Source organism: Metopolophium dirhodum, chromosome 6, assembly GCF_019925205.1.
Source record: "Metopolophium dirhodum isolate CAU chromosome 6, ASM1992520v1, whole genome shotgun sequence".
Classification (NCBI taxonomy): Eukaryota; Metazoa; Arthropoda; class Insecta; order Hemiptera; family Aphididae; genus Metopolophium; species Metopolophium dirhodum.
In genome coordinates this window covers 22,078,274-22,093,691 of record NC_083565.1, presented here as the reverse complement: position 1 = coordinate 22,093,691, position 15,418 = coordinate 22,078,274, and the positions used below count along the sequence as shown (strand labels likewise).

Below are 15,418 nucleotides of genomic sequence, written 5' to 3'. Positions count from 1 at the left end.
TTAAAATTTAAAATCAAATTCGAGGTGTGGATGACACAGCAGTAAGAAGACCATAGAAGATCGCGCGTAAAGAATCGACTAACCGTATATTATAATAATATTGTAGACTTGACGATGAATATAATGTTATTGTTATATTATTTTTCTGTCCCTCGCAACAGCCACGGTCATCGCCGTTATTATACCAGTTTCGTACTTGTACGCCGTTGTAAAACGTGCACAATTTAATAATGAAGTTTTTGTTTATTATACTCGTAACACCCACTGCACATGCAAGAATTACAACCCTCTAGTGACAATAAAACAGTATGATTGCAAATCACGCGACATGTGTTGCTGCAATTTGCAAATAATGTAATAATATGTTTCCGCGGAACGGCGCGCAGAGAAGTTTTAACAAGCTCGCAAAACTATATTACGATATACACAACAATAATATACACGAAGGTCAATAATAGTATTTACAGTAGTTGTTAATAACGACGATGATTATTATTATTATTATTATACTCGTTATAATTACAATTCTGCAACAGATTAAACTGCAATCGTTGTCGAAGTTTGTTATTCGAAACGACTAAAACGCAATTAACGCCAAATCGACGTGCTGCACACGCACAGACTTAGCCAGGTCGATATATAATAACAATAATATTGTCTCGAGTCCCTTTTGATTGTCGTCTGCTGCAGTTTTGCTATACTTAGCATACTTTAACAGCTCGACGTAGGTAATCATTTACTGTGGTTACGTTATAAACTTATGACATATATATTATAATGACTAAAACTTTTAAATTTAAATGGCATTTTAATTATTGCTTATTTAAACGTTTTTGTAATATTGTCAATCATCATGCACAGTCGGTCAACATCGAGAACAAGCTGATGGTAAAATTTATATATTTTATATTTGAAAAATATCTACTCAAACTCCAAGACCGATGGATTTAAAATATGTTGTTCGCAATAGAAAAAAAAGTGAAAATATTACAAGGTGTGCGTCAATTTTTTTTTTTAGTTTGTGCAAGTGTCATCGAAGAAGTCTCATAAATTAATAATAATATTATTATGTGGATGGTTGTACTTATTAGTTGTCTTTTCCACAAAAAATACAACTCTCAAGTTTCCACTTAACCAATGTCCTATAACACGTTCACTGCGGACTTGTCAGCGTCTTCTATAAGCATTGTTTCATAATCAAGTGCAAACCGTACACTGATATTTTAATTTTTCAATTTTTAGGAATTTTTTTTTTTTAATACTAGAATTTTTTCAGCGTCACGACAAGTATACAAAAATTTGAACCACAGTGAACGTGTTAACTGTAGAGCGCGGATTTTTATGCACTAAAAAGTATTAACATAATATGTTATATAGGTAATATCATGCAGTCTGCAAAGTCATGAAAATATGCAAGAAAAACAATTTTAATTGGGTAGTATGGTAAAAACTTGCAGAATTTTTATTTGATAATAATTATTAATTATAAAATTATGAGGTGTTAAAATAATTTAAAACAACTTGTAATAACTTATAACAACTTATAATAATTAGGTATCAACTTAGTAAATTTATCTTTATTCCAATTACTATGCTTAGTGCCTGAAAAATTTAATTTTGAATTTTCTTCTTGACAAAATATGATTATTTTATACATATAGCTATACTTTTTTTTAATGTTCACTTCATTATGCTATATATTTTGATTTTTGTCAAATATACGTATATTATGAATAATTATATGAAGAAATATGCAGTCATTAAAAATGCAGTAATATGCAAAAAAAAAAATGTCCATAGGTTTCTATCTATTATGACTCGTAGAGATTACTGACGAAAATCCAAAAATGTGAAAATATACAACTGCATAAAAATCCGCGGACTACGGTCTATGTATAAGTATACGGTAAACATATCATATAAAAACATAGAGTAGGTACATAGTAATATTATATATCGTATTTTATAACATTAACGGGCTATTATTTTGATTTGATGACGTTTGTCGGATGAAATACCTAAATGATTAATAATATGATATCGCTGAGTACTCGAATAGGATTGTAGGGTAGGTAGTGGTTACATTCATGTTCGGCCCATTATGACTACATTATGATGCCGTAATTACTAGTATAATAATATGATGTGTGGTACGACATGCATAATACATATTGTAAGCGTACGAACATAAAATTCGATTATTGAATTATTATAATCTAAATTCATGTGTGATGTTAATTACGAGAACAGTGGAACGCTCGCCACGCATTACATAGGTATACATGATAAATAATATTATGTATTATTGGAGTAAGTACAGTATATACCGTGGTAGTCGAGTGGCGACAATTCGATAAATTATTGTATGGTGCGTGTATAAAATATACTGAAATGTCGATTTTCAACATCAATATATATACACTGGTTATGTGTAGCTGCAGCAGCAAACGTGTATTATAAATCGCGCTTTTTATATGATATGTGGAATTTCGGAACTAGGAATCAATAGTCATCATGATAATAATATTAATTATAACCGCAGTAAAACGAGCTGAGTTTCTAATATTATCCAGCTTGTGATATGATTCAAAACCATTTTAATAAGATTATCATGTGGGCAAACAGGTGGAAAATTTAAAATAAACGAATCTAAATCTGTTCAAGTAAAATGTTCACTTAGAAATCTCGATTCACCACCGTTAAATATTCAAACAATTCCAACGGCAAACGAAGTTAAATGTTTTGGACTAACTTTAGGTAAACACCTACACATCAAGCCCACACATAAAACTTAGGCGTAAAACTGTTAACTCTAAATTTCTAAGTCTCCTAAGACCACTCTTGAAATCCAAACTCTCACTATCCAATAAACTTACCATACGCAAGTCAATAATTCGACCAGTTTGGACATACGGTATTCAGTTATGGTGTTCTGTTAAACCATCCTGCAATACCAAAACGCTTTAAGCGTTTCAATCCATCTACGACTAGTAACGTCTTCTTCTTGGTATTTCACAAATAATAATCTTCACAAAGACCTTAAAATGCCTACCCTTAATCAACTATCAAAATTATATTACTTTAAATTGCATACTAACTTAAACTCTCGCAGTAACCTATTAATCAAACAACTATCCTCCTTCTCACTTTCCGGTAATGTACGTAGAAGACTCAAAAGACAGTGGCCTATAAACCTACTAAAATATAAAAAAATAAAAATAAAACAATACTTGAAAAGTATCTGGTCGGGTGGCACTGCAAATTGCTTGCCCATAAACGCTACCTCCTGTTAATAACAAAGCATCAAAATGACTCGTTGTACAAATTGTATTGTATAGATTATAAATAAAATGTTTCATAAACAAATAAAAAAAAGTTTTCAATATAGTTGTAGAGCTTCCTTGACTGCAACATAAACTCGTTTCATTACTATAGCACCTAATTTTGTTTACTTTTCAACAGTTAAAAAATATAAAATAATTACCACGATATCCATTTTTCTACACGTCTGTGCATTATTATGTGCGTACAATATTTTACAATAACAGCAGGACATATTAAATTTAAATTTTATATTTAATATCGCCGATATTCTTTGTTTTTCTGTCGACGTCGCTGGATAGGCACGTCAGTGTCCGTGTTCGTTCGGTTTTCCGCGTCAATAAATGCCCAGCTAAACAGTGATAATAATTTGACGTCAAACAGAGTTGTAACTAGATCGGCTATAACTATTGATATGATAAATCATAAATGTTACAAGTATTTAGAAAATATAAAATATACCTATTCAGCAGAAACTCGATTAACCGTCGCTGTTTCCGGGACCGGGACTATGACGGTTAACAGAGAGTGACGGTTAATCGAGTTACTGCTGTATTTCAATTTTCAACAATTAACATTAACCTACCTTCCGCTAATATGTAGGTATATAATATATGTAATGACTTGGGTTAGGATGTTTATGACCTTAAAAACTCTTAAAAATGTATGCATATAAATGCCTCAAGGTATATATGACCTTAAGAGGACACTATACATAAAAGAACATAATATACCAAGCTGCAGTTAAAAATAATGACATTGAAGAAACTTTTGGCAGACCAATCCTGATCAATTATTTGCCACAGAGGATGGCAAGATCATAACAAGGCCATCAAGGATATTTTGGATTCCGATACAACACCCTCCGGAACCGAGAAAAAAACAAAAAAATCGAAGACTAACGACTGGGCGTGTAAGGGATGACATCAGGGGCATACCCAGAAATTTTCCAAAGGGAGGTACAATTTTTTTTAACACGTGAAAAGTATACAAACAGTGGTTAGCACCTTAAGAATTTAAGAATTTAAAATTCTGTCAATAAAATATGGGGGAGGACCAGAGTCGACCACCTCCCTTGGGTACGCCGATGGATGACGTTGGGGAACCTGTGGATGTAAACGTATCTAACGACGAAGAACCATAGGAGGACGTTCCTGCAGGAAACAGTAGTCCAGCTTACCTATATGTAAGCTAATAAAAACAATGAGTTTTAAACATTCAACGTATATTATTGAGCAATCTTAAACGACCGGAGTCGTTGTTCGCACAACGAATACGCTAAAAATAATACTGTTGTTGTCCGATGGACAAACCGTGCTGGCTGTGCGTTCATCACCAAAACTCAGTGCAGCCAACACCTATATTGGTTGTATTCAAATTATATTATATTTTTTTCAATAATAGCTGTCGTCTGAAACTCGTGAGACTCAATGAGATAAGGGTTCCGAGGGTCGTCAGAATATTATAAAGCCTGGATCACACGGCGCGTCGTGTGGAGTGGTATAGCGCGGTACAGTTGACGCACCAGCACTTTTAAGCCAGATTTACACAGCGCGAGGAGGGTGGAGCGAGCATATATCGCGCACATTTAAAACCGACACGCTGTTGGATTAGATAAGTCGCACCACGCCAATAATTCTCCTTTGGCGCGAGATACAGATAACGACAACAACCTAACCTTAACTAACCTAACCTTTTTTTTTTACGTGGTATCGAAAACTAGGGTGGCACTGACCTGGATCATTTCACCCCTGTTTCCATCGTTTATTGTTCAAAAAAGAATGGTAATTACAATTATAATAACAGATAAGGTAATATAGTATAATTACGTTTTGCTACACATCAATAAATGTGGGGGCCTCTAACCACCCTGTTTTAAGTTGGACTTCGGCCTACAACAAGTTGACCTTAACTAATTAAAGTTTCTGCCTTCTGCGTTCCTCCTCTTCCTTTTTGGTCATTATGTCTCTTACGAACTCTCGCACGGCTGCCCAGTTTTCCTTGTTCTTCAGCATTGTCGATAGGATCGATTCCGGGTTGATGTCCTCTCCTAGAGTGTATTGCAGTCTTCGCCTTCGGTGGTGCCATGTGTCACACTCAAATGCAGTGTGGAACGCGTCGTCCACGGGATTAACCTAACCTAACCTAACCTTTTTTTTTTTTTTTTGAATCGTCAACGGGGAGGGAAATATGGATTCCCATTACTGAAAAACAGAAAACAAAAAACAGTTATTACAATAAAAACATATATAAATTATTACAATGTATGTATATACAAAACTTGGGGGCCTCTAACCACCCTGATTTGGCCGTTTGGCCTACAATTGTTGTATCTTAACTAAGAGGTTATTTTCTTCAAGTTTCCTTAGTCCTAAGCTACTGCTGCTCCTCGTACTCTTTGCCTCAATCTCTCCAATTCCTCCTTGCGGCCCATGATGGACTCCACCATTGAGGAAAACGTTGATGCCATCCTGGAGGCTGCTCCCACTACTCTTCGCCGCTCAGCTCGGTTGTCAGGCAGCTCTTTCGGGTTCGGACCGCACAGTAGATCCATTGCCTCTTCGGGACGGGGTTGCCTTCGAAGCATCAACCTTCATCACGTCTCGCCTCTTCCCAGAAGGGACAACCGAAAATCATGTGCTCGGCGTCGTCTTCTTCCACCGTGCAGTGGGTGCAGGCTAGACTCTGTGCCCTCGCCTTCTTCCATAAATATTTTTGGAAGCATCCGTGGTTCGTGAGCGCCTGAGCCATATGGAAGCTCACTTGGCTCGGTCCCCGATACCACCATATCGCCAGGTCCGGTATCAGCTGTTTGGTCCACGCGGCCTTCGCAGTGGAATCCCAAACCGCTTGCCACTGACCGATCACTTCTCTCGTGGCTTCCGTCTTGGACAGGACGTTGCCGGATTTCTTGGACTCTGCCATCTTCTTCCTCGATGTAGCCAGGAGAAAAGCTGGAGGCATTTTCGCTAGGACTAACGACGCCATGTCCGACACCGTCCTGTAGCACCTGGTGACCCTGTGGGCGGCAGTCTTTTGAGCCTTCAGCAGCGCTTCCTCCGATTTCTTCACGCATTGGGGCACCATACAAGAGCCGGCTGTGTACCACACTCATCAGCAGTCTTTGCTTGCATTGCGTGGGTCCCCCGATTTTTGGCATTAGCCTCCCAAGTGCGGCTGCCGCGACTTTGGCGCCCGCGGCTACCGATGTGGCGTGTTTCACGAACGACAGTCGGGTGTCAAGCCGCAAGCCCAGGTATCGGATGTCCCTTTTCACAGGAACGCTGAAGCGCTGAATTTGGAGATCTGGTGTCCCGAAGGAGTGCTTGCCTGTCAGGACGACGCACTCGGACTTCTCTGAGGCAAGAGTAAGACCGTTCTCCGACAATCCATCTTGTAACGTCAGAGAGGAGTGGGTTCACCAGTTGTTCCAAGAGCTCGACGTTATGTGCTACCACCACAACTGCTACGTCGTCCACAAACGCTATTAGCTTAACGTCTTTGTGGACCGGCAATCGCAGGATGCCGTCGTAGAACAGATTACACAGCGTCGGCCCGAGGACGGATCCTTGTGGTACGCCGCAAGTGACCGGCAGGCTTGACTCTTCCACGGTGCAATCCTCTCCAAGCAAGATTTCCCGCTCGGACATGTAGGATCTGATGATGTTTATCAGGTAGCCCGGAACCGACGACCTTTGGAGAGCTTCATCGATCAGTCTCCAGGGTGCCGTGTTGAACGCGTTTTTGACGTCGATCGTCACAACTGCGCAGAGTCGTCTGTTTTGGACCACACCACTTAGCTTTCCGTATGGCCACTCTAAGAATCTCACGGTGTTGTACGCCGCAAAAGTCGCCTTTCGGTCGTTGGTGTCAGCTCTCCAACCTGCGCGATGGTAGCTCCTGCGGGCAGCAATAGCAGTCCTGCGAAGAATGGCAATGTCTTCGCTCCACCAGTGAACTGCCTTCCTGCCCCTGGGCAAAGATCTCTTCGGCATTGATGCCTCGCAGGCCTGACTCAAGAGATCCTGCAGCTGTTCCGCGTGGTCCTCCGTTGAAGCGTCACTTGAGATAGAGGGAGGTGTTCCCACGTGGCTCCAGTGTTCATTAATGGCCTCTGGGGAGAGCTTCTTTACCGACCATCCTCCCGGCCGCACTACCCTCGAAGACGATCGACGTGACCCGGCTTTTGACACCGAAAACGCGATGTACTCGTGATCGCTTACCGTGTGTCGATTCGCGGGGACAGACCAATCAGACACCAGTGTCGGTTGTTCGCCACTCGTGCAAAGGTTACGTCAATCACCGATGCTGCGTTCACCCTCCTAAAAGTCGGGACGGTACCCACGTTACAGACCGTGAGGTTGAACGCCGACGCGAATCCTGACAGAAGAGATCCTCTTGTGTCGTCTGTGGATGAGCCCCATTCCGCAGAGTGAGAGTTGAAGTCTCCAACCACGATTTTTGTCGCCACGCCATATCGATACCGGATCGACGCCTTGAGACCGACGAGGAATCGATCGAACTCCTGAATGGTGCAGTTCGGTGTTCAATAGCAGCTGTAAAGCAGCGTACTGTTGACCATCGCCCAAGCGAAATCGTCGCCAGAACCTTGGTTGGAAACGACTTTTGTGGACCTGTTCGGGACAAACACGGCTGCCCCATAGGGCGGTTGTAGTCGCTAACGATGACGACATCAGTCCCGAGCTCTGCGACGGTTTGAAGGACGAGCTGCTGGGCCGTCCAGCAGTGATTAGGTTTATCTTCAGAACCTTAATCACTTGTGGGGGGTCTGTACTTAATGGCATGGCGACGTAGGCAGCAACCTCGTCGGAACTACAGTGCGCTCGCTTGGGTCCGACTCATCGGACTGAAATTCCTGGTGCGGGGGTTTACACGAAGCCATTAGGTGTCCAACCACCTTGCGTTGGAAACATCTCCTGGTTTCTGCGCCCACGCAATCCCTGGTCACGTGATCTGGGGCGGAGCATCTAGCGCAGCCTTGTTTGGGCGCCAGCTCCTTGATGCAGCACTTTGACCAGCCAACCTTGAGGTTCTTGAGGCGGGCTAGTTTGAGTCCCGGGGAAACAGGAACCCTCACTATAGCCGTCCTGATTCCGTTCGACCCTTCCTGGATCTTTATTTGGTTGGACTCGTTAAGGTCCAGATCATGGCCCTCAATAGTGATCCTGAGCTCGCTCTCATCAACGGAATCTTCGATGCCGATGATGATCAAGGCAACACTCGGATATGGGTGCCTAACTTCCCGTGAATCACCGTACCGACGTTTGAGAGCGCTGGCCAGGATGTCGGCATTGGCCTTGTCTTTTGTCTCTAGGATCAAGTTTCCCGATTTGGCTGTCCTAGGCGTAATCTCGAAGGTGAGAGCCTCACCCATGACGGTCTCTTTCACCTCCTTCACCATGTCAGCATATGACACTTTAGATGGCTTCTCCTGGACCACTGCCTGCGTCTTGGGGGGTCGCCTTTGTCTCCTGCCGTCAGGCTCCGGAGGTTTCCTTGGGGCGGTGACTGCCTTGACAGGTGGAGCTGGGATTGTTCTTGCACTCCTGTTGCGTCTTCTCATGACGACTTTAAATTTGGAAGGGTCGGGCTCGTTCACTTCTGTTGCTGACTCCTTTTGATTTCCTTGCTCTCTCTGCGATTCCTTAGATCTTGATTTTTCCGTGAGTTGGTATCAGGCAACCACTGCATCGAAGGTAGAGTTTCCCACCAGCACGGTGTGTCCGTCGCGGCATCCACGAGGGTCACTATTGACTTGGTCGAGGCCTCGGTTAGCGTGTTTGTACTAGTTGGCTTCGGAACTAACTGATTGCTAGGGATCCGCTGAACCATTCTTCCCGCCTCACCTTGAGGCCTGTGATCACTTCTGGGACCTCGTCGATAACCGTCTTCGCGTCTGCGCTTCGAATCTTAATGGACGCTTGCTCTAAGCAGTGCGCCTTCTTAAGCAGAAGCTTGTAGCCTCCATCCTAAGTCGTGAGACTTGTTTTAAGCTTTCTCAGCGAGCTGTGAAAGGGAGTGGAGTCGGAACTCTCCGATCCTCACTCAGGTCAGCAGATGCATTTGAGGTTGTGGGGGCCTTGCTGAGCACCCCTACACCTTCACATTTACTTGATAACGACCGAGGTGAGCCCACTACGTTGAACCCGGTGTTGCCACCAGATCCGCCCACAACTGCCGACTCCTGGGGTTCCTGAGACCCTGAAGCAGTAAAATCATCATTTATTATCGTGTCTGTCATGTTTTTATTTGGATTTGTGGCTTGGCCTCCACCACCAGTGCCAGCCTCACACTGTTTGTCCTTGTTTCCGTCCGTGTTCCTGATCTACCTGGCCATCGAGGAAAGACGTTGGCCCCAATGGAAGCGATTTGCTGGTGCTAGCAGGTTCGCCCGGACCTGCCGTCTTTGGCGGGTGTGCCACCGACGGCTCTGTGGGAACTTGCCCTGATCGAGTGGATCAGAGCTGGGTTTGGGACCACTTTGTAAGGCCTAGTTGGCCCGCAAGCTCCCCCACCGCGTCAAGGTGGGTCCCGTTGGGGGAGAACCTTTTTTTTTTACGGTATCTTAGGGGGCCGGAAATACCTGGTGTGGCAATTTGCCAGCTCCCCTGCATCGTTTATTTGTAAATTACATTACAGTTACAACATAAGTGTATAATAAATTAATACAATTGTGGAGGGCCTCTAACCCTCCAGTGAATTTGGCCTTCGGCCCACAATAAATAAGTCTTAACTAAATTAAAATAGCTTCTTTTTGCCTCTCTCGCTCCTCCTCCTCTCTGGTGGACATGATCCGGTGGACGAGGTTGGCGACGGCGGTCCAGTGCCTCAGCGACTTTAGCATTGTAGCGGTCACGGTATCAGATGTGAAGTTGACCGACAACTCCGCTTCCAACTCCCTTCTTGCTTGCCACCACCTATCGCAATTGAAAATGGCGTGTTCGGCGCTGTTCAATGGGTCCTGACAGTCAACACACACGGGATGGACGACTTCTCTAGGCAGAGGTATTTGCCGAAGCAGCCGTGCCCGGAGAGGAATTGGGATAGGTGGAAGTCTACTCTACCAAAGCCTCTGGCGCACCACTTGGTAAGGTTCGGTATCAGCCTCCTTGTCCATTGTCCCGGACTCTCGGGGCCAACATCGTCCCATCTCGCCTGCCATTTAGCGACGGTCAGCCTCTTCAGCTCATTACGAGGTAGGCCATCTTGCCCCGTCCGTCTTACGTCAAACTCGGCTTTACGCTCCCTAGCGAGGAGGTTATAAGGTGGAGTCGACGAGAGGACATTGGATGCTACCTCCAACACCGTGCAATAGGCGCTGGTACATCGCAGGAGGATCTTGCGCTGTGTCCTATTCAGCAACTTCACGTTTACGGGGGCGACGCCAAGGGTATGGCCCCAGCTGGGTGCGCCGTACAGTAACACCGAATGCACGACAGATGACAGAAGTCTCCGCCTATCCTCGCGGGGGCCACCAACGTTGGGCATTATCTTAGACAGCTGAGTGTCGATTTTTTCAGCCTCCGCTGCGGCATTCCAGATGTGGCTTTTGAAGAGGAGTGACTTGTCGATAGTCATTCCCAGATAACGCATTCTAATGACAGGGGGGGATAGGGCTTCCACCCACACGCAGTTTCAGCAAGACGTACTTGTATTTGTACGTGAATAAAACCACCTCTGTCTTGTCAACGGCAATGCTGAGGCCGAGGCTAGCGATGCGCTCGCCAACCTGTGCCAGTGCCCGGTTTGCTGTGGCTTCCAGCTCAGCGACCGTCCTTGCCGAGCCAACGATGAGGGTGTCATCCGTGAATCCCAGGAGCTTAGCACCGCGTGGTAGTTCCTCCCTGAGGGCAGTGTCGAAGGTGATGTTCCAGAGAAGGGGACCGACGACTGAACCCTGTGGGACACCTCCTGTTATTTCGACATTAATGTCTTCCCCATGTGTATTGCCACAGGACACTGTGCCTGATCTGGTCGAAAAATATGAGTGAAACACATTGTATAAGTATGGGGGAACGTCCCATCTCTTGAGGGCCGACAGGATATCAGGCCATTTGATGGAGTTGAACGCATTCTTGATGTCAATTCCGATCGCAACACAGAAGTTCCCGTTGTTCAGCTCCTGGACAACAGTGTTCTGGAACATGCGAACTGCATCATCGGTGGACAACTTCTTCCTAAACCCAAACTGGTTCGGCGATAGGCCACCATTCAGTACAATGTGGTCCTCCAATCTTTGTACTAGGAGGAATTCAAGCACCTTCCCAGCATCGTTGAGGAGACAGAGGGGGCGGTAAGAGGACGGTGCTCCTTCAGGCTTGTTTCCATTCCTCAGCAGCACGATTTTGGAAGTCTTCCACTCCGAGGGAAAATGCCATGGCGGAGGCAGTCGTTATATAGACCTACCATGATCCGCGTGTCAGCCCTGTGGACAGCTGCGAGTATTTTGCCAGTGATGCAGTCGGGCCGGGCGCTTCGTTTTTGTTCTTAGACCTGGCGATGGCCACGTCAACCTCCAATTCAGTGAATAGTACCATGCGGTCGGTAGGTGGCAGGGGTGCTTCAGTGACGGAGGGACGACAGGGAAACAGAGCGCTGGTCACCGTAATCAGGGTCTGTCGTTCCATGGTGGCTGTCACAGGGGGACCCCTCAACTTCCGCAACACAAGTTTATATGGTTTCCCAAAGGGATCGTTGTCAACCGTGGAGATCAGCTCTTTCCAGGATGCCTTTTTGCGGCGGAGACTCGCCGCTTTCAGTAGCTTTTTGACTTCGCGGTACGCATCCTGTTCTTGCCAGCTCGGTCTTGGCTCGGTCTTCGTCAAAGTCGGCACGCGCGTGTTGCCGTAAGCGGGCAATGCGAGACACCATCCTAACCATGTCGCGTTTGGCCCTAATGCATTCTGAGCGTAGGAGGTTAATCTCGTTGTTCCACCAGTGTACGGGTGGCTTACCCTGTTTAGGGGTTCGCCTGGCGGGTAGGGCAAAACTGGATGCAGCCGTGATCCTTGACCGCAAGAATACTGATCTTAGCTCGGGGGCTTGCTCTTCGTAGTTAGGTTAGGTTAAGTGTTAGCATGTCACCAAATTCTTGCAACGTCCGGTTGGTTGACGCGTAGCAGCAATATACTTGCACACCATTAAGCCTTGCAGAGACAAACTCCTTGTCACGCAGCACATTGCCTATTGTCACGCCGTTACTCGCAACGTAGATGGCTGCCCTGCATTGTCCTGTGCCCGTGAGCCAGACGTTTGAGTCGGTAGTCACTCTGTAAGGGTCGCTTAAGAACGCAATATCAATTTTTTCCTCAACCATGTATTGCGAGATCAGGTCTTGTGCTGCACAGCAATGATTGAGGTTGCTCTGAATGAAGCTTAACTCCATACGATTCTTCCGCCCCCTCACGAAGGGATGTGGAGGGCTAACCTAACCTAACCAGGGGGTCATCTTTTTTGCACCTGTAGCAGTGGTGCGGCTTGGCCTCGTTCTGCCATTCTACAGCAAGGTGACCCTTGCCTTGACAGCAGAAGCATGTGGGTTGCCTACTCTCCAGCAGCTTAACCCTGCACTTCGTCCACTCCACGGTGATCGTTTTCCTTTCAGCCAGGGTGATGGCGTCCTGGAGCGGCAAGTTGAGGCTAGCCACGTATTCGCCTCGCCCGCCGGAGTTCTTTCGGATGGTCACATTTTCGGCTGTGATTTCAGTGATTTCTGCCTGGGCAATACCGGCCGCGACGCCCTCGGGTTCCACCCATTCTGGAATGCCAATCAACAAAACGCGTGTCCGGGGATCAGGCAGCCTAACCCTAGCCGTGTCCCCGATCACTATTTGAATCTTATCCACTAGCATGGCGGCCTTTTCAGCTCCTTCCACTTCGAGGAGAATTCCTCCCACCCTCGTATTCCTTGTTGTCAACACTTTGATACCGAGGGACGGTAGGTTGATCGAGCCAGACACCTTCTTCATCGTGGCTGCCAGCGACCCTCCATCAGTAGGGCGGTCGATAGTGACTGCCATGGATTTAGGGGCCCTCCTCCGTAGCAAAGCGATTTTGTCGATGGCTGAGCGTGGTTGCCAGTCAGCTGGTCGTTGTGGCTTCTTCCTTCTTCTACTTACCACCTCGCTCCAGGTCTGCTGCGCCTGAGGTTGCTGCCGCGGTTCATGCTGCTGTAGGGGTTGCTGTTGCTTTTGCTCCAGCTGCTGCTGCTTCTGCTTCTCGCCTGCCAGCTGAGGCTTTGGAGGAAGTGGCTCGCAGGCGGGAGCGTCTGTGTTGGTAGTGGCGTCCTTGGTCGCCACGTCTCCCCACACATGCTCCAGGATGTTCTCCCGTTGGCCTGGAAGGGCGTGGCCCTAACGACTTCAGCAGGTGTTTATGTGTACTGTGACTTACACCCATTGCTCTTGGTGCCCGTACTGGGCGTCCTGCTCTTTACTTTGACGTATTGCGTCAAGACCATGCTTACCTAACCTAACCTAACCTTGAATTTGATTGGGTTTCCTTGAGCTCCATGTGCACGTTCCTGTTGCTCTTAGCAAAGGCACACATGGAATTTACATATCCCCGGAGCATACCCAGAAGTTCATCTTCATCGAGGGCACCGATGTCGATGACCCTCTTCTGGGAACTGGTTGACTGCTTCTCTTAGCCCTTGCTGTCCACGGGATCAGTGTCTTTTGTACCAATGTTGATGGTCCTAGACTTGTCCTAGCTGGTGCTAGCAGGTTCGCCCGGACCTGCCGTCTTCGGCTGGTGTGCCGCCGACGGCTCTGTGGAAACTGGCCCTGACCGAGTGGTTCAGAGCCAGGTTTGGGACCACTTTGTAAGGCCTAGTTGGCCCGCAAGCTCCCCCACCGCGTCAAGGTGGGTCCCGTTGGGGGAGAACCTAACCTAACCTAACCTAACCTAACCTTACCTAACCTATGTTGTGTGTAAAAAGTGCAAAGTCGAAAACCGTATTAGTAATATTATATTAGTAGGTGTGTGCACACGATATAATAACAGCTACTAAATAGCTCTTCGTTTTGCTGTTCAAAAAATTCACCTTCAGGTAAATAAAAAAAAAAAATAGATATAATGGTGATCGTGTGACATAAACGTAGCACACGATATATTCCACTTCGAAGACAATTTATGAATCATAATTAATATGAATTAATTATTAACCATTATTTTGATTGTATATATACCTAGTGGAAATTAAGTAATTATTACATTTTATCCGTTTCTATGATGATAAACAAAACGTTACAAAATATGGGTTTAAAAATATCTTTACCCAGCACAAAAACATATTTTTGTTAAAAATTGTTAGTTTTATATGGATGGTTGTTGCCTTGACTCTATCCAAGAAAACTTGGACTGAAATAATTAAAGATTTCATAAGCGGATACTTTGTCTTTGAGCAGATGTACCTAGATGGTTCATAACAACCCTAAGGTAAATAAAGATTTGTTCGAGATTGATCGAGATTAGAGATTGATATATAGTAATATGATAATAACGACAAAGTAAAGTCATAATCAAATACAGTATATTTAAAGAGTTATAATGATACCGGTATGGAATAAGACTTAGTGATAATATACAATTATATTATTGAAAGTCCTGTACCACGGCGCTGTACCAGAATATATTTGACGGACGACGACAGCCTGGGACTCCACGATGACGATGAAAGGGCACAACTTCTGCACTCGGCGACAACTTCAAATATCACGACTGCACCATGGCGACAAAATTTGAAGGTTGAAAAATTCGTTCCAAGGCAGCAATGACAACAGCGATTGCCTGGGCCAGACCATCCGCATAATACGCATAATAACCGAGACTCGCACCGTCCACACTCGGCGATATGCTTCAGCGGCTGTACAAAATATATAATCCGCAAACTTATACGAACAGTCGGTAACAAGAGCTCGAGAGTCCATGACGGGTCTAAGTGGCTCGACAACTCAACAAAACCACGTCTTCGTGCCAACGTGCAAAGGCGAGAAAAAACGATACATCAATCGGATACTACGGTGAATTATATTATATTGAAATCACGGTTGTCCGCATCACACTATCCGACGTC

At 45.3% G+C, this 15,418-nt stretch overlaps 2 protein-coding genes across 2 annotated transcripts; both read right to left on the bottom strand.

The window, feature by feature from the left end:
* Window positions 1-5,907: 5,907 nt before the first annotated feature.
* Window positions 5,908-6,408, bottom strand: LOC132947549 (uncharacterized). The gene has a single exon (XM_061017854.1). It carries the CDS (start codon window positions 6,406-6,408, stop codon window positions 5,908-5,910), a length of 501 nt encoding a protein of 166 aa, XP_060873837.1.
* Window positions 6,409-10,293: 3,885 nt separating this feature from the next.
* LOC132947548 (uncharacterized) lies at window positions 10,294-10,920 on the bottom strand. Its single transcript, XM_061017853.1, has one exon. The coding sequence runs from the start codon at window positions 10,918-10,920 to the stop codon at window positions 10,294-10,296; it is 627 nt and encodes a 208-aa protein (XP_060873836.1).
* Between the last annotated feature and the right edge of the window lie 4,498 nt (window positions 10,921-15,418).